The 20385-nt window shown below is 35.1% G+C and overlaps 1 protein-coding gene across 1 annotated transcript in view; it reads right to left on the reverse strand.

Moving 5' to 3' along the window:
• CNTNAP2 (contactin associated protein 2) overlaps positions 1 to 20385 on the reverse strand; it is a 1162302-nt gene that overhangs the window by 754316 nt on the left and 387601 nt on the right. The window contains exon 3 of the mRNA XM_035552545.2: positions 12483 to 12676. Coding sequence (XP_035408438.1) covers positions 12483 to 12676 — 194 coding nt within the window. The remainder of the gene's footprint in view (positions 1 to 12482; positions 12677 to 20385) is intronic.

The raw sequence follows: 20385 nt of genomic DNA on the forward strand, positions 1-20385 counted from the left end.
ACTGGAGCTACCACCACCTAAAAGAGTTTATTCTGGTCCATTCATTCACGGAATGAATAGGTAACATTTGGGTCTACATAGCTGGAGGTAGCAGTATTTAATAGTTTCTTTTCTATCTTAGATGGAAAATGATAGAATGACATTGAAAACAGTTCAAACTAATATTTGTCAGCAACTTCACGTGTAACAACAGAAGCTGTAATAGAAGCACGCCACTAGTCACACACTCGACTGAAACTTGGGGAAAGATTGAATCAATAGGCTGTCTATTGAGATACAAATGACAAGAGTTCAGTTTTGACTGTATCTTATCTTTTTTTTTTTTTAAACCTGTCAAGCATGCCAAAAAGCTCTTACAGAGTTCAGCTTGAAGACTGTCATTAGCATCTGCTCTCATAAATCAGGATCTTTTTCTTTCCTGGCTTAGTTCCATTGATGAAATACTTGAGGTTGACAGGGTTCTCTCTCTGACCTCTCCCTCCTCCTTGCCCCCACCCCCATTCCAGACTCTATGCCTCCCACCCCCTAAGATAGCAATTACCTTCCAGGTTTCGGTAAACTGGATATAGTAAATGTTAGCCATTTGAAATCTGCAGAATTCTCATGGTCATCTTCTCTAAGATGATACAATGTTGATGCATTCCCCCCCTCCCCCAAACAGAGTGAAGACACAGGTCCAACTCTCTATTTCATAGTGAACTAATATTATATTAATCTAGTTCCTCACCTTTGCTTTAATACTTTATCCCATGTTTTACGCGCCTTAAAAAAAAAGTGTAACATGATCTTAATCTCTTAAAAGCCTTAACTCTGCGTTACAGTTGCTCCCAAATGCATTTGAACTCATTTTCATTATGAAAACTTGACAGTGCCATGTCAGCAGCTTTGCCTGATTTCTTGTAGTACTGGGATTTAACTGATTTATGAATATAAGCTCTTTATGGTTTAGAAAATGCTGCTTTACAGCAGCACATCCTAAGTATGTTTGTCCAACAGTGCTCTCCCTCTCCTCCCTTGCTTCTCTGGCTCTTTTGTAAGTTTTGTGAACTTCTATCATGAATTAAGGAGGCTGATTTGACAAGAACAGGAAGAGTATGTATACAATCAACTGTGTTCAGTTTCTAGTAAATCTATGAGATGGACTAATAAAGCAGAAGCTTTTTTTTTTGGTGGTGGTGGTTTGAAAAAAAAAAAAAACACACAAAACCCAACCACCTTCAGCTGGCTTCAACTTTTTTTCTTAACTCACTATTCAAACACTGCAACACAGCACAGGGAATAGTCAACCATCAGAAAGTTCTCATTTCCTCAAAGATTTCAAAAGATTGAAATAGCTGAGCTCAAATAAGGAACGAGCTACAGAGTATTATTCCTCCAATTCCTCTCTCCAGTAACCTTCAATGCTTTCAAATTCAAAAGGACTATGTCCTGCAAATCATTCATTGAAATCAGTTTTCTGGAAGCAACTGACTGGATTTGTCCAGAATCTTTTATCTGTTTTTTTGAAGCATACCCTTCCCTAAAATTACTTATATTACTCTTTTTTTTTTCGAAGTTGCTTTCTCCTATAATCTACTCAGTTCATACATAAAAATAAACAACTTAATTGCAAAATAAGTAATAACAGAGGATCATAGCAATTTACTGTATAAACTTTCTTTTAGCATTTTCAAAGAATAGATCTGATATTAAGAAACCTACTAATACCTATTAGTTTGTTTTATTATGAGTTTTGAATGTTGACTTTGTAAGATAATCAAAATAATAAACGCAATGCTGAAAAACAGTTAGGAAATAAAAGTATCCAAAAGAAAGAAAAATCATTGATTTTTTTTTTCCAATCAGTTTGACAATGCAACCATTCCTCCAACAAGGAGAATTTTCTTTCCATGGGTAGTCTCATTAGAATAAATGCACAGAAAATGCTCACCAAGCACTTCTTTAAATTTAGATAAGCCCATTGGAACACATGCTAATTTAAATTAGGTTTTTAATGGAATGCAGTATTCAACATAGCCACAAACTTTGTGTTTAATACTTAAAAGAAAAAAAAACACTGTCAGCCAATCACGATTGGTAAGGGTATCCTCAAGCTAACAAAGAAGCTTATACTGTTGCTAACATAAGACTTAATCATTACCAAGCATTTATTGTTACAGTAGCCAAGACTTATCCCTTTGCCACCTTACTTTGTACTTCAGACATGTAGTGCTAGGAAGAATGGTTCCACATCAGTTTTTAAAGACAGGAATCTACTTTGCCTGCAAGTGCACGAACACAAACCCTATTATAGCTTTGTAAACTTATATTATGATATTTTACTTAAGTTTATGTTCATAAAACAGTGATAGATACATTGGAGAGACTGCAAATTAAAGCTAGTTTTCCTCTGACTACAAGCAGAGTTGTATCACCGCAAAAACAAACCTGTTCAAGTGAAAAGTTATGTTTAACACTAATGCACTACAGTTCAGAAACTTCCATGATTTTTTAAACTTCTATTTACATTACTAAAGATTGAGATTAACGCACACTACGTGCTTCTGAACACATAAAAGGTACTGAAAAATATCATACCTAAAGCAATAACTATTTATAGCAAGTTATGCCATACAAAAACACCTTGTAAAATGCCACAGAGTGTACAGGCTATACAATAATTAGTACAACTATAAACTCAGGTCACAAAAGCAACACTTTTCCTGAAAACTGTCATAAAAGAAAAAAAAATATTTCTGCTCTCTGTTGAACCCAGCAAGAATTAGATTCCAAATAAAAGTTAATGGCTTTCTTACAAGTCTTTCTGAATAGAATCTATATCAATAAACAAAGTACTGTTCTTTAACTATCTTAAGGAATCCAAGCATACTTATAAAAAAAAAATCCAAGTCAAGAAAACTATCTAAGAAATAGCACATAAGAGTTTTCTTGGCCTGAAACTAACTTTTTCATATTTTTCAGTGTGAATTCACTGTTTAAGAAAAGTTCCAGACTAAAAACCCTCAGGCTGAAGTTACCTACATAGCCACATATATATACTGCATCAGCAGTCAAACATCCCCTTAGAATGCACTTCTGCTCTGAAGCCCAGAGCCTGTACATTGCTTTAAAAAAAAGTGTGGCTTTTTTAAAAAAAGTTCACATAAAGTGATTTCCATGAAGGACAGAGTCCACTTTCTAGAATCAAGACAGCTCCAGATCAAACATATTCATGCCAGCACGTACTTTTGCTTAAGCCTAAGTGTACGCACCTGAGCAGCTGTGTTGATTTTGAAGTCAGACACTTGAAAGTGTATTTGTAGGATTTGATCTTAAATTGTCAGTGTTGCGAGGTACATTATTTTGCCTTCTTGTGTGCAAAGCTCAGTCTCCTCAGTTAATAAGCACCAATCTCCAGGGAAGACCAGAAGCTAAAAGGTACAAATGCAGAGATGCACAAGCCCAAAAATGTATATGGAAATGAATATTTGTGGATCCAAACATTCACTCCTGGATTAGGTTCAGTTTCACTGGAAGTTAACATCTAATGAGCCAGAAGCAAGTGGGAGACAACCTTTCAAAAGCTGTGCTTTCTGCATATTAGACCTTGCAGGCAGCAGAGGTAATATAGAAAAGTGTCTTAGACTTATGGAAATTGTCACAACCATAACTTTCATGTGCTGGCACAGAGCCTGTCTATTAAACAAATCTTTAGACTATTCAAAATAGTCGCTTTCCAGAGAAATATAAAATACTGTCTACGACCATATCCCAAACTACAGAACTTTAGAATTCTCAGCATATAACTTTCACTTTAAGAACTCTACTGATATAAGTATCTTTTGGTCATTAAAGAACAAGACTTTTAGTTATTTTATCAAAATAAACTTCCACATGGGTGAACTACAGCTTTCTGCTGTTTATTTAATTTTTCAACCAGGACAAGCAAAATGAAAACTGAGAACATACCATTTCTTGCTTTACATCTACCTAACATGTAAGTTAGCTTTTTATTATCTGCAGTCCTATACTTCCCAAAGGATTTCTGGAAGACTACAGCTCCTTTTGCCAATTATTGTACAAACACATTCAGACATGTTGTCTGACCACGTCTACTCAGTTTTAAACTATTACTCTCATTACTTCCATTTTGACATTTGAAGCTAGGCACAGGTTGAAGTGTTCACTAGACCAGAACCTAAATCATTTTGCAAATGCACAATCGAGAGGGAAATACTGAACCACAATTTGTTCACTAGTGCTACAGATGGGTTTTGCCTTAAGATTAGCACTAAATCTGAAGTTTCCTAGCATTTAAGGATATTCTATGATTCACCTCATTATAGAAACTGAAGTCAGCTGTAAACTGAACACAGAAATGAAAGCCACCTGCATCACAGAGAGGAGGAGCACAGAATATTTTACGACTGATTTACATCTTTATTTCAGCAGCTAGCAATTCTGACTAATTTCAGATATCATCCAGAATCACAAGCTGTAAGGAACTTCTGCAGGTCATTTTTTTCGGCCCCCTCACAACATTTCTGAGGAATTGGCTCCAGAGTTTCATCACTCTCACTGTGTAAAAAAAAAAAAAAAATGCCAAGGAAGTCCTTATCTGCTCAGCTTTTACAGTTTAATATGCCAAGTACATTGCAGAAGTATTTTAAAGAAAAATACAACCTGGTGATTAATAAGACTTATGCTTTGGAATGTCACATTTTCTGATTCAACTTAAAGCATCATCATTATTATTATTTAAGTCTATGACAATCATTAGAACTTCTATTTCTAAAGCACACCTTTAAGTTTTTTTAGTTACTTTTATGAGATGAAATATCCCAGAATGGTTAAAGTTGGAAGGGACCTCTAGAGGTCACCTAGCCCAATCCTGCTGCTCAAGCAGAGACACATAGAGTAGGCTGCCCAGGACTATGTCCAGATGGCTTTTGAAAACTGACTACATTATGCTAGACCTACTTGTCATTCAATATAAGATTCAGGTATAAAATGAATATCAACAATAAAAGATCAGGAGTGTCATAAAGCAAACATGATCAAATGTATGTCTATAGAAAACCAATACAAGATTATAAAACTGAAAAATCAGCTTCAGTTCCATTACTTAAGCAAGCATTCATGGTTTCTTGTGGGGACTCAGGATAGCCTGCACCTTATATTTGTTAGCTGAAAGGCAATGACATTCAGCCATAACAATGACTATTGTCATTGCTGAGCTTATTAAGTACATAATGCATTCTTGTTCACATGCTTAAGGACCTGCACAATGTATTCATTATATCACGATGACACTAAGGTATTTGAAAACTAAGCTATCTGGGAGTTAAAAAAAATGGATTTAGATGTTGCTGTTTAAAATTTGACAGTTTAACATAAGCAGACAAGCGGTCCTCAGACTAAGAACAGATTAGAAAGTGATCCTTTAGCATGGAAGAGCTCTAGTAGACCACTGTGCAAGTCACTAATATGTTATTCAAATTTGCTTTCTATTTAGCAGCCTGTACAGATTGAAGGGAGGGTTCAGACACTGCCATGACACCAAGACAAATTTTGTCTTCTGTCCACTTGGCATACTCTGTGATAGATTAAAATAGTTCTGCTCACACCTTTGGAGACAGCATAACACAATTATTTAATCTCTCTCTCACAAACAGGATGAGTAAAAAAACATGGCATTCCCTCTGATCAAAATCATGTCCAAAATGTTAGTATATCTTTCCTGTTAAAAAAGTTATTAAAAATAAAAACAACCACATGAACCCATATTTACGCTCAAAATAAAAGGTCTTTCTTCCTGCACAAAATATGCAATTTTAAGGACTCTAACCTAAAAGCATGTTTAGAAGGTCTTATAATCGGGCTATAACGTATGTGAAATACAGTGTTAGCTAGGGACTGTAATTACCTTTTTTGTACTCTCCCCTCACCCCCATGGAAGGTCAGGATTTTAATTTAGCATAAACATTTACACTGATTTGGTGTTAATGTTAATATTCTAATATTTAAAAGATCATTAGACCTTCTGTCATATTAACACAGCTATAGACTATGGCTGTGAAAGCATTTGGTGTTAAGTGTAACCCCATAAATAAATAAAGTATCTCTAAACATATTGAAAAAAGTTATACAATTTTCTTTGACAGATTCCACACAGAGAAAAACAGATTAGCAAACAGGCTTCTACAGAATAGCACAGATATTTACCTGTAAAGTTCTGTTCTTCAGGGTTTCAAAAACTCCTTGTCAGCAACCGCCATGAATATCTTAATATGCCCCCTCAATGCCTTATTTTTTGATACAATTACAGTGACTATTATACAACATTTCTAAGAGTTCAGCTTAATTACAGCAAAGGAAGTATTTTCCTGTATTGATACTCCTTCAAGTCATTAGTCTTCAACGTATAGGTTAGCAACCTATACCAAGTGCTAAGCCATATTGACTTCAGTGGGAGTTACAACTCCACATGCCATAAAGGTGATATTGGCTGTTGTAAGTGAATAGAACAACCCTTGTAAAATAAAGGCATGGAAAACAAGGACTCAGAGCCATAACAACAAGGTAAGTTAAAGCCTAATAAAATTAAGGAAATGCACACAGGATATTCCAGAAGAAAAATAAGACTTTCCATGTGGAAGAAAAGTTTGAAAGAGGTGTTTCTAGTAATAAAACACCCAGAGAATTAAGAGCCCATAAAAGTGACGTTGGTCACTCGCTAGTATTGCAATGGAGACAGCAAGATACCAGACATAGAAATCCTTCCAGGCACAATAGGTCAGGGCATCCTTAAATAGAAGGCAGCAATAAATTCACAACATTCCCAAATGACTTCAGGGTCTTGCCATAAACACTAGTCAGAACTTTATACTAATATATCAAACCACTTTACCATGTTTAATAGGTCTGCACAGAATCTGATATTCTAGTAGCAGCCCAGCAACAAACACCAAGTCATATAGACCATTCTAATCACATTTCATATTTCTAAAGTACTCCTATAATTCAAGTCATAATGAAATACAATATAAATGGCTTAATGTAATTCAACAGAAGTACTTAAGAAGAAAAAGCCTATAAACCCATTAATCTAGGAAATGTTTCTGTGACGTAAGCTTCCACTCTAGATCTTATGAAGTAAACAAAAGGACAGCAGTAGCAAGCACCAAACTCTTTTGTAACATTCTTCAACAACGTTTTTTAGTTTAGGGTCATGGAAATTAGTTGGATTTCAAGGGAAAAGCAGTGGCAGTTTCTGCAAAGTAAATAATTCTTGCATATCCTACTAAAGTAGGTGTATTCTATAATTTATTCCTCCACTTTTAGTTGCTATACACAAATCTTTTGTATTCCTAGACACATGCAGCAAGTCCTTGGTTAGCTTAGGTATAAATGATGCTCTGTAAAGCAGGTGAAGGAAACTGAGAATGTGATAAAGCATGCAGATTTTTCTCTGAATAATCTAACCAGAATTAGCATATCAAAATGAGCAGAAACATTGACCAGGTGGCTCCTGTATAACCTCAGCTATGTAGAGCTACAGAGGAACACCTTGTACCTACCTAGTCATGAAATAGTGCTCTAGGTCTGTCTGATAGTTATTTCCAAAGGCACCCAGAGTATTAAATATCTGAAGTCTCTTGCAGCTATTAAGGGTTAATTATCCAACTCCCTTGTGCTTCCTTTCACAATTAATTTTGGATACTCTCAGGAGATGAAAACTTCTTCTTATGCAAGCTAAATCCCTGCGCTGTACCAACTTTCTTTAATATCAAGAGAAATCATGTATATGAGAAGACTGCATTTCTCAAACAGTAGGTTACTTCTCAATGTCCAGAGAAATGCAAGTCACACTTTATAGTTAACATACTAGTCTTCTGATTATTTCCAACTAAAAAGGAACAGAATGAACACTTTTAAAAAAGAAGTCTTTAAAGGCAGTAGGTAAATTGATATTTTAAATTCCGTTCCTAAAAACAAAGGAAACAAAGCAATAGAATATCACAAGTTGAAAGGGACCCACAAGGATCATTGAGTACAACTCCTAGCTATGCATAGGACCACCCAAAAAGCAGACCATGTGTCTGAGAGCATTGTCCAAATGCTTCTTGAACTCTGGCAGGCTCAGTGCTGTGACCACTTCCCTGGGGAGCCTGTTCCAGTGCCTAGCCACCCTCTCAGTGAAGAGCCTTTTCCTGATATCCAACCTGAACATCCCCTGTCACAGCCCCATGCCATTCCTTCAGTTCCTATCACTGGTCATCAGAGAGAAGAGCCCAGAACTGCCCCCTCCAGTCCCCCTTGTGAGGAAGCTGCAGGCCACCATGAGCTCTCCTCCTCTCTAAGCTGAACAGACCAAGTAATGTCAGTCACTCCTCATAAATCTTGCCCTCTAGACCCTCCACCATCTTTGTTGCCTTCCTTTAGAGCCTCTCTAGTAGTTTTATGTTCTTTTCGTACTGTGGAGCCCAAAACCACACTGAGTACTCAAGGTGAGGCTGCACCAGCGCACAGTGGAACCCCTTGACTGGCTAGCAATGCTGGGCCTGATGCACCCCAGGATCCAGTCAGCCATTTTGTCTGCCGGGGCACACTACTGACTCATGTTCAACTTGCTGTTGACTAAAACCCCCAGATCCCTTTCTGCAGGGTTGCTCTCCAGCCTCTCATGACTCAGTCTGTACATATAGCCAAGGCTGCCCCTTCCCAGGTGGGGAACCTAGCACTTGCACCAGAAGTATCTCTTCAGTGATTCAAACACTACAAAAACAGATTTATGCATAATGCACATTGTTTAATTAAACTGAATTTGTATAGGGTACAAATGTTTAAATAAATGGCTAGTGGTTACCAGATTACTTAGTTTGGGTATTGAAAGAAAAAAAAATGGGGGGAAGAAAGACAACAATAAAACAGAATTATTTTCAATTGAAGCAGCAGCCATTTGGTCCGGGGCTAAGTTTTCTGTTAAAAGTCAAAACATGCTTTCAGTTAGATCTTTGCAACTCCACTGATGTTCACTGAGGCTTAAGATACAGTCCACTGCAGAATATAATTGAGGGGCTACATGCAAAGGGTCTGCATTCCACCTTTCCCATCAGTTTTTTTGTTTGTTTGTTTAGATCATCATTACAGTAAACAGTTTCTCCTTCATTCCCCTGAACCCCTGAATTTGATAACTCCAGGAATAAGAAAGTGAGATTGGTGAGAGCTGATGACGACTTCTACCAGAGTGATCAGATTTTAAAAGATAGCTCATAATGCCTCTCCAATTGTACCGAAGTTCTTCCAGTTTCCTGTAGGAAACGATTTATCTTAGAAATGTTCAGCTCTGTCACTAGTGTTTGTATTTTGAGTCTCATTGCTTTCATGAGACTTCAGCATTTAGTTATTATACCTATAGGGCATATTTGCATTATGCTTAGTCTGATGCACTTATATCTGTATCTAAGTTAGGATTCTATGTATAATATGGTTTCTGTTTCTTATCTGTGATGCCTTCTCTAGACAAATAGCTCAATGGCTTGATGTAGACAAAATAAGCATCTATACCAAAACAAAAGTTCTGTGAACATGAAACACCTCAGGGGTTTAACATATGTAGGGAAGCCTCAAGACCTACCAAAATTAGAATCTCAGACTACAAGAGTGAAGGTAGGAGAGGTGATCAAAATCCTCTAGTTTCTACGGAAAGAGGGCATATTCACTCATCTTATTAAAATTCATGGTAATTGAAAATATCTGAAAGCCCAGGGGGGTGGGGTCAGAAAAATCTATTTCACAGAAACGGGAAACTTACTCTAAATTCACCTTGAAAGCACTTTCCCCACCACAGACTTCCTGAGAGACTTTTGATTTCTCTCCTACTTAGGAGATAATTATAGAATGTTTTTTTTTCTTCTTCCATGAGTAATGCATACAGAAGGGGATCACTTCAGCATTTTATGCAGATTATCACACTTTGTTCTTACCTATATCTTTGCTGGAAATTACTTCTCCTTTGTTCTCTCTCCAACTTATCTAGCAGTCTTTATTTTTTATTTCTTCTTTCCATAATTTATCATCTGTTTGTATCATTTGATATCATAACTCTTTCAGTGTTAAGAGTTGTTGAACTCTGCACTTCTATTTTCATTTTTTCCCTTTGCTTTATCCTTTAATTTTAAATTTACTACTATCAGGAAGCAACAACACTTGGGCATAGGGCTGATAGAAGACAGACATTAAATGAAAGGCTATATAGTACCTTTCTCTTGCAGATAATTCTAAAAGGTATGAATCTGAAAGGAAAGACTAATTATTACTTAAAAGGACTCTAAATGTATCTTAAAATTTAGGATCATCACAGTCACCTCATCCAGGAAGAATATAACTTCATGTGTTTAAATTGCCTATGCTGCATACTTTGCTCATGTGGTCTGATCTGGCTCTCACACTCCTTGTACAAAATTACACTATAAGGAAGATGCAATGGGAATTTCTTCACCACCTTATTTCCACAGCAGGCAAGTCTGTCTCATAACACTACTACAATAGTTCAGCAATATTGCTTTGGGCTCAGAAGCACCTACTCTGTTTTTGAAGCTTATTAATAAGCACACTATTGTAAAAGGTTAATCAGAGGAACATTATTTAAGAATAGGAAAAATTTTGTTTAGAAAAATTAGAGTCAAACAAACAAAAACACTGGGGTCTTGTTTTTATTGTTTATTTTCTTTTGATAGTAGTTCAACTGGATTCTTAAAAAGAAAGCTAGGATCATCTGTCTTCCTAGAATACAGTTAAACTTGCAGGACATGAACAGCAGCAACAGACTTGCAAAATATAACCACATGATTTAGCATTTCAAGTAGGAGTAGCAGATTTCTGCATAACTCATCGCACACTTTTGCGAGTCATATTGATGGTTTGTAACACACCATCAGCTTTCCATCTGAATTCACCAAACATCTGTAATTGCTACTCAATAGCAAAATGAAACATTTCCTCATGGAAAAGCTTTCAGCATTTCCGTATTAAGAGACAATACAAGAATAAAGACTTCCTAAAAAGCCCTTAGAAACGTGGGCTGCTTTGGAAACTGTCACAGCTGTGACTAAATCACCCAAATCCTGTATTGCTGAAAGATTTTCTCTTCAAGGTACTAAGAACAGACTTTTCCTCAGCATAACTGTCCTGCTTTATATATTGTTCACTCAGCCAGCTGCGTAGCCCTCTTTTGCATTCTCCTGGGTGAAGTTCTTCATGATTTCAATAGTAGTTCTTGAAAAAGCTTTTCTACATCTAAGATAATACAAACACTAAAGGCTACAAGCATTTTTATATATATAAGGGGGCTTGAAAGAAAAACGTTTTATATTCGTCAAGTTTAAAGTGTGAGCTTTGTCCCTCCCTAGATGAGCAAGATCCACATAACCTGTTCCTGAAGAATCCAAAGCAGCACCTGATGTTTTTCTCTTTGCTCCTGCTTCTCTTTCCCCCACCCTCCCCAACTTTTCTTTCAGAAACCTATGTGCCATACAGAGGATTTTTTTTTCAGTAAATCAATACTCTAATAAAAGATGACTGCCTATATGTACTCCACATATTAAGCAGGATTCTGTTATACAGATAAAACCATTCACCTTATGCTCTATATCTGATGTTCATTTTTAATAACAGGCCATAATAAGAGACACACTTGACCGAAATATAAGTCTAAACCACAGCAACATTAAGTCTTTTCTGATTTGACAGTACTTCTCTGATGTATCTACCTGATGAGGTAAAATAACTAACCTATTTAATTTGTTTTCAGAAAGAATTATGCTATTTTGCTGTTCTCTAAGTATACTTTTGAAAAAGAACAACCATCTGAAAGAACTACTATGGGAACAGACATTATAGCTTTTTTTTTTTTCCCAGCAAAATGAAAGGCTACTATTTTCGGTAAGAATGAAATTATCAGCCTAACCGTGAAAAAAAAAAATTATATACATATACACACTTTTTTCTGACGTTATTATAGCATAAAAATCCATGTAACATCAATATAGAAAACAATACATATGTTAAAAAATCATTCCTAAGCATACACAAACATTAAGAACAAGTTACCTTCCAAAATAACACATTTGATAGCAGAATTTTCGAAATTATTTTTGTGTCTCATATTTACTCTGTATAATTAGCAAAAGGAAACAGCATAAGAGAGGGGAAGAAAGAAAAAGAAGAGAGAAACAAGTTGTGGAATGCCATTTACCAAAATAAATGAGTAAATAAATTACTTTGCATGTTCTGATAACTGCCATCAGTCCAAGTAGGCTTTGTACAGTAGATAAGATTCCTATCAGCAGCTACAACTTAAGTTATCTTGTTTTGAGCTAATCTCCATTCTGTCCTCAAAAAATATAACACTAACAAGTTATAATAGGTGCACAATTCCTAAAAATACAATCAGTCAACATCATCGCAGCATACACTTCCATTGTACGCTAAAGACTTACCCAGATATTTCCATCCTGGTGATATGGTTTCCAGTTTCTCCCTGTATCACTATAGAGCATCCGATACTGAGTGACCCAGTCAGAACTGCTATACCTGCCTTGAGTTGCAATAGCACTGATCTGCTTCCTATTCCCAAAATCCACCTGCAGCCACTGATAATGATCACTGTCTGATGGAGACCAACCTCCTGCACCTGTTGGGTTGAAACAGAAAAGAGATGTAGACCTCAAACACTTGCTTTGAAGTGAACACATAGTTAAGATGTTGATTGCTGGAAGACAGCCCAGCTGAGAGGAGTATAGATACAAAAGAAATATGATTATATTTTTTAATGCATGTTTAGTATAGGATTCAAATGCATTAACTCTGTTGCCTTAATCATTTTATGATGTAATTATAGTGATTTAATGGGCTGCCTGGTAATGACTCAATGTCTTTATAATGCTTTAATTACAGTTTATTAGTTTTTGCCAAATTATAATTGTTCAAAGGTTGACCAATGTGCCATGAAATTTTTTTTCAGAGTCAGTTGACACAAATCAATAACAATCTCTGGATTTCATAAACACTTTCAGTAGCATTTCATATTAAAGAGATAATACAGATAAAATAGGACGAAGCAATATCCAGCCTTTTGTTTCCCTATGTTTTGCTATAGTGTACAGACTGAAACATCTTAAATAGAATTGAAATAGGAGCAGGTATTGCAGGGCTGGATCCAGTTTTGATCTGCTGGGTATGCAAGCTGTCACAGATAACATTGACAGATGCCTCACAGAAATGTTATTGCTTTTTATGGGTCTGTGAATTAACTTGATAGTAATTCTGTTAACATTCTTCTCAGCCACTAGACTACATCGCATTGTTCTAAGTAAATAGGGACAGTGATGCAGAGACGAATGTAATATTATGACAGTAATGCAATTTCTTATTCTTCTGAAGTAAAGAATGTTAGGGGAAAAATCATAATTGGATACCAAGAATTATAAAAATCCTAAGATTGAAATTATAATGACATATTTACCATAATCATAAAGATTAGGGAACAGGTGAAATTAATAATAATAATTATCAATACTGAGAAAAACTGGAGAATCATTCTCTTTATAGTCATAGTGGACATTAAGACAGAAAACAAAAACATTAGACTTGCAGTGATTGTGGTATTTTTTTGCTTTTAATTTTGAACCAAATAGGTGGCCAGGCATACTGTGAAATGATGTAGGCTAGTCCATGGGGTGATTTTAATTGCTTTTAATTTCACTTACAGACATCAGTTGACAACACAAACCTAGCCTTATCATCAAGCAATGAACTTGTTATACTGTTTTATATACTCCCATCATTAGGCGGCAGCATTGCCTCAATCTAAAACTTCTAAAACTCATTCAGTTGCTACAGCTGTTAACATTTGCAGGTCATAGGACATTTTAAAGTTGTGGTATCAATAGGATCATTTGATGTCATAAGTGGTGGCCTTTCATTGCAATTAAAGTGACGTACTATGCTAATGAACATTTTTTATTTTTTATTTTTTTAAGATTTAAAATAGATGCTTTGTCCCTGTGCTATAAATAATTATTTCCCAGAAATATTCCCTGACAATTCCAACACTTCCACCCAATTTGCGTATCTTAGAGTGATGGCATGCAAATGATGAGAAGGTGCTCCTGTACCTCTGAAAAATAGCCCTTTGGTTGCTCCAGAAAATAAGGTCCAAATATAAGCTTTCCAAGTTTTCCATTATAAGGTACAAATACCAGCTTTCAAAATTTATTACAAAACTGATGAATCCATCAATAAAATGTCCTTCAACAATGCAACTGTCAAAACTGGATGACATACTGTAAGTGTAAGGAGGCTAAAATGGACCACATATTTCATACACTGTTTTATGTATGCAAGAGATTTTGTTATATAGATTTACATTCAAACTTTTTGATTTTGATATGTAACCTTAGAGAGAAAAAAAAAAAAAAGCATAGCTATAATTAGACTGTTAAAACTATAAAGCAATACAATATAATTGCCCAGAGAGGCTGAGCAGTCTCCTCCTCTGGAAATATTCAAAACCTGCCTGGATGCGATCCTGTGCTCTAGGTGACCCTGCTTGGCAGGGGTGTTAGACTAAACAATTTCCAGAGGTCCCTTCCAACCTCAACCATTCTGTGATTCTGTGTAATTATTTTTTCAGCATATTTATATTACTAAGACGAGAATTTTCCCTGCAAATGAAAAACCTGCTCATGCTTTGTAAACCTATAACTAGGTTTCAGAAAGTATTCACCTACAAATTCATTGAAAAGTTTTGAAAATTTGGTCTAGCATTAAATTTCCTTATATATATATATCTCTAAGAAGAAGCAGAAAACTTTTCTTCACATCATGCCTGATGAAAGTTAAGAGATACGTGATGCAATAATCACACCTATGATGTGAAGGGAGATGGAAACATGAGTATTTCAAGATAGATTATGTTATAACCATTGCTAATAAGTGAGAGACAAGGCTTTTGGTCAATATTACAGAGAGAAGAAAACAATATCATCCCATTGGTTGCTTGGCCAAATTCTGTATCTCAGTTTCACATTTACCTTCCAGCTTTTCCACACAAGTAAATAAATAGCTGAAGACATGAAGCAGGAACACATTTGACTATAGCTAACTGTGCTGCTTAGCAGATCAGCAATGTAAAGGGAATGGTCATCACCAGAAACACTTTGTGGGAATCAGTTAAAAGCTTCCTCTTCCTGTTTGATTCATCACGCTGTGTAACCTGGGGAGCTGATTACTTTCTTCATTTGGTTTGTGCTATGTATAACCCCTATTGATTCAAGGATTAATAAAGGTACCTGTTCTTTTTTTTCAGTTGTGTGCTCTAGAATAAATTACAAGAAAGCTGGATTATATAAAATACTACCTCCTGTGAGAACTTTGCATAGACACTGAAATCATCAAAGGATTTCAAATACATTTGTTTCTCCATTCAATCTAAACAGAAGCATCAACTCTAAAAATCTCACATCCCCAGAAATATGCACATCCTTACTGCTCATCCTATCATTACATATTTTGCTGAATAAAAATAGCTTCCTCACTGGAATGAGAGGAACCAACCCGATACTGGACACAGAACAGAGGAGTATCTGACAAATAAAATATTTAACATACTTTTATTTTAAAAGGAGTACTGAATTTGGAAATCAAACCTGATTTTCATAATATGGCATTATTTTAGAAATACATTTATTTTTATAGCCAATATATTATGACAGAATAATGAACTATCTTTCAGGAATGACTAAAATAACCAGCATGTTTTTCAATTTTCTGTGAGCATTACCTTGCATTGAAACTGCAATGGTAAAATAAATTTGTTGAATAGATGCTATTCACAGGATTAATCTTCATAACTTGGTGTAAACTGTTTATTTTTAATGCTTTCCGGTTATATTCTGAATTATATAATGTCCTTTCTTTGTATTTTTATTATGGTGGAAAAAAAGACATTGGTTTTATGATATGATACTCCATTTTACCTTCTGTATTGCCTTTAATGCAAAACGCCACTAAATACTGTGAAATCAATGTGAATTATGAATTAGAAACATATGAGAATTACAAATTATTTTAAAGTCATAAAACATGCATATAATAGAGTTTACTTTCATTAAATAGGCACATATCAGGTTCTTTGGTAGTAGAGTTGCAATAAATGAAAATACAGACAATATTTTTTCCTATTTTTATTTTTATGGTATTTCAGAATTTCATGTGATTAAACACATTCACTCACTCAGTGGCAAAAATAATTGACTCAGTGACATTAACTGAGCTTCACTGAATACTATTATTTATACTGTATAGCACTCTACATCACAAACAGGGCAACTAATTTCAACTTGAACAAGAATGACTGTATATGACCCTTCGAGATCAGATATTAGAGAACTATATGTTCAACATAAGTGGTCCACATATCTTTATGCATCCAAGAAACTCCCATGCACAGAAAAGCATAAGTCTTAAGTAGCAAAACCAGCCAGAGCATGCCTGTAGATAAAAAAGGCTATGAAAAATTTTGTTTAGCTTTATTTTCAAAAATGCTACAGAAAGTCATTTGATCTGCTCCTACTGCAGACTGACCAATGTGCAATGAGCCTACTACTGAAAAACATATTCAGTGACACAGAAGATGCATACAACTATATTCAGAATGCTAAGAACTTGTATAACTTGAATCTTTTCATGATTTTTCCCCATTTATAGACAATTACTAAAAAAATTACTTTAGCATCATTAAAACAAGAGTTGAAGCTCAAAGATTTAAAATATTTAATGATGAAAACCCCAATGGCTTTCATGTTTTTATTGGATTTTATTCCACGAGTTCATTCTGTGGAAATGAAAACAACATGAACAACATAGCCTATCTCTAAATGACACATGCAAAATATAGCATTTAATATAGTTCTAAGAATATAAAGTATTCAACTCAATGTGGGTCTATTTTTGTAAAATTTTATGACTAACATCATTGTATAATTTCTTTCCTTTAATTAATTATACATTTCAACTCCCTATTCAAATCTGAGTGAGCTAGCTCCCATTTACTGTACACTAAGAAAAGCTACATGATGAGTTAACCTTACCTTCATATTATTTCCCCATGATAAATTATCACTAACTAGCAAATTCAAGGGAGGCTTACAGATTTAATTTTTTTATCTCAACTGTCATATCCTACTGAGCTTCAAGATCTATAAGAATGGACACTGATGATTTTTGAAACTCTCTGTCTGATCCATTTCAGTTAGAAATCTTTTTTCTTGTGGTATCTTGGCACTTCCATCTGCACTCATGGCCAAAACTGGAAAGATTAATTTTCCCTAAAAGAGTCCACTCTTGTTTTAGTTGCACTTGTTCATCATTCCCTATTTCAAATCACAATATAATACCAGTATTGCAGTAAGTCTAGTTTTCTGCTTTTTTCAAACCAATAATAAAAGGCTTCAATGATATGAATGGAAGAAGGAAAAGATCCTTAATAAGAAATTTGACTAGAAAACAAGATATGAAATAGTATAGATCAAAGATTTAGGATTTGTGGTAATTATAATTCCAAGGTTTACTTCACACAATCTTAGAAAACTTTTATGGCTTTTCAGCAAGGAAATTAAAGATATGTCTTTTTAATAATTATATAATTATTAAACATTCTGAAACATTTTTTGAGTTTGAATCTGCTTACTTGTATGGGAAAAACACAGACCAATCTTCCAATGAGAAATAACACTTTCTAGGTCAATGTAATATTGTCAAATCAATACTGTTTGATTTGCTATTTTCCTTCCTATGACACTGTCTGTCATTCCTCTAAAAAGGATAAATCAAGAGAAAAAGGAAAACTTTGAAGTACTGAGATCATTCATTCATTACATTTCAGAGAAAATATGGACAGCCTTTTTCTACGATACCCTAAAAAACAATATAAAAAACTTCAAAACTCCATTAATCTACCTGCACAGTTAGTCAACTTTATGTTTAAGCAGGATATAAATGGCATTTTCCACTTCTGGTTTGTCATTTTATCATTGTAGATAAATATTGTCTAAATACAGACAATGAAACATTTCACTTTACACATAGCAAATAGCATTACAGCATTGAGGGGGTCTTGTAACACTTAGAAATCTAAATACAGAAGTTGTGTAGCTAAATTTGGATTTGCAATCCAATCCCTCTTTTCAAGGTAGAAATATAATGGTTTTAATATGTTCTTCTTTCCAGTACAAAACAATAGTGATGGAATTGCAGACAAGGACATAAACAACCCTGATGGTGGGCAAATAATGAACATTCTGCTTTGGAAGATGCCTATGTTGACATTTAGAAAGCAGCAAATATTGAGAAAATTATAGACAACATCTATTTTAAACTACCTATATTTATTCTGAAAAACAAACAAACAAACAAAAAAGTATCATGGAAAACAAGAAACAGGACAGAAATTACAACAAATAGATTTCTACATCTCCAAAATTCATTATTAGAATTTACCTAATTACAGACCCTAATTACTAAAAAATGGCAAATTAGAGCCAAGTTTGACCTAATTCCCCTTAGTAGTTTCAAAAGTAACTTATCAGAAGTGCAACAGGAATTGGGCTCAAGTAAGCCTTCAAGCTCCAAATTTCCTATAAAGTATATCTGATAAAATTCATTTGCAGGGGCAACTGAAGGTTAGAATGATCCAATATTCATTCCCCCAATTATCCTTCCATCATAGCAGTTGAAAGTTGTAAGTTTACAGAGAGGTCAGTGTCAGCTTTAATCTTCACTTCCAAAAGCCTGACATAGCACACCAGCCTATGAAGTATACTTTACTATTTGTCAGAAACATTTCTACTGATTTTTGGTAGCAGTTACCAGTTTCTTCCCTTGGCATGGCTTACACTCTCTGATAAAGTATATAACCTTATTTATTTATTTATCTACTTACTTGGGGGGAGGGGGGGGGCGGCGGGGATATTAGAATTACTAATTCACATCAGCAGATGTTTTTGTTAGACTGATATTAGAAATCTTTCCCTCCCCTAAAAAAATAGTCAAGGAGAAAAATATTCCTTATTATATTTCTTTAAATTGTTTCATTTTCATTTTAAAACCTGAAAGTTAAGAGTGGAAACAACCCAAAGGATAACAGTATTTATCTGGATACAGTCCACAAAGTTCTTTTTTTAAAGGAACATTAAAATCACTGTATTAGTTTTTGTTTTTGTTTTTGTTTTTTAATCCCGAAAGATCTTTCTTACAGTAAATGCAATTAAAATAAATCCCTTGATGTAGTGTGTGCTTCTTAACACTCACTGCTTCCTAGTATATCTTAACTGAGCACAAACCACATATGAGTGATCAATCTGCCCTAAGGAACAGTCTTGATATCTAACAATAAAAATGATGCAAAAGAGATCTCATAGTTGCCATTCACAGTTGTCAGACTCAAAAAGGGATAAAAATCATAAGCCTGAGGAGTCTTATATCGTGAATCCACTGTTGGGGAACAAACACTGAGCAGCTTTGGTTATTTTAATGAACACATCACTTTAAACTATGCCTTTCCCATCTGTTCTGCTTTCTAATTACATATGCAAAAAGAAGTTCATTCACAATTGCATCCTAATGGAATCTTAAACAAAACTTGGACAAGATTTAAATATGCTGTGCACATCATCTGTATTCAAGGCATCAAGCAGCTTCTTCTCCATGAGGTATTTTCTTGTTTTCCAGGCAGAAAGTTGAGGCACGGCAATGGATCACTGCACCTGGCATGCAAACCCCTTGCATACAAAATAACCACAGTGGCATACAAGAGACAAGGAAGAGAGTACAAAAATCTCCCTTTCCTCACAACCCCTTTTCAAGCAAGAGGACACAAATCTTTCATTGCATGTTTATGCATTGCAGCACTGGGGTTTTCCTAACAACTCAGGTCATATCCCTGGCAAGAACTAGCAAGGGTACAGCTGATGGATAGTAGACATTCCCACTGCAGTGCCCCTTCTGAGCAAATGAGCCCTGATTAGCAGATTCTTATCCAAGATTTTACTGACAGTCAGATCAGGAGCTGCTGTAACTAGGGAAGTTTTACTGACTGTGATTGAATAGCATTTACAGCACTTTGAAACCTAGATTCAAGCTCATTACTACATCACTGGTAGTTCCTTGTAACTGTTGTTATTTCTCCTTAGTAGAGATGACAGTCAGAGAAAAAGAAATTAAGGTATTCACCTGATCTATACCATTTCCAATAGCAATGAGCTGGCTGAACATTTTATGGTCACCTAAATGGTCCTATTCCCATTAGTGCAGTCCGTAAAGTGATGGAAGGCAAAGCTAAAA

This window comes from Cygnus atratus, chromosome 2 (assembly GCF_013377495.2).
Source record: "Cygnus atratus isolate AKBS03 ecotype Queensland, Australia chromosome 2, CAtr_DNAZoo_HiC_assembly, whole genome shotgun sequence".
Classification (NCBI taxonomy): Eukaryota; Metazoa; Chordata; class Aves; order Anseriformes; family Anatidae; genus Cygnus; species Cygnus atratus.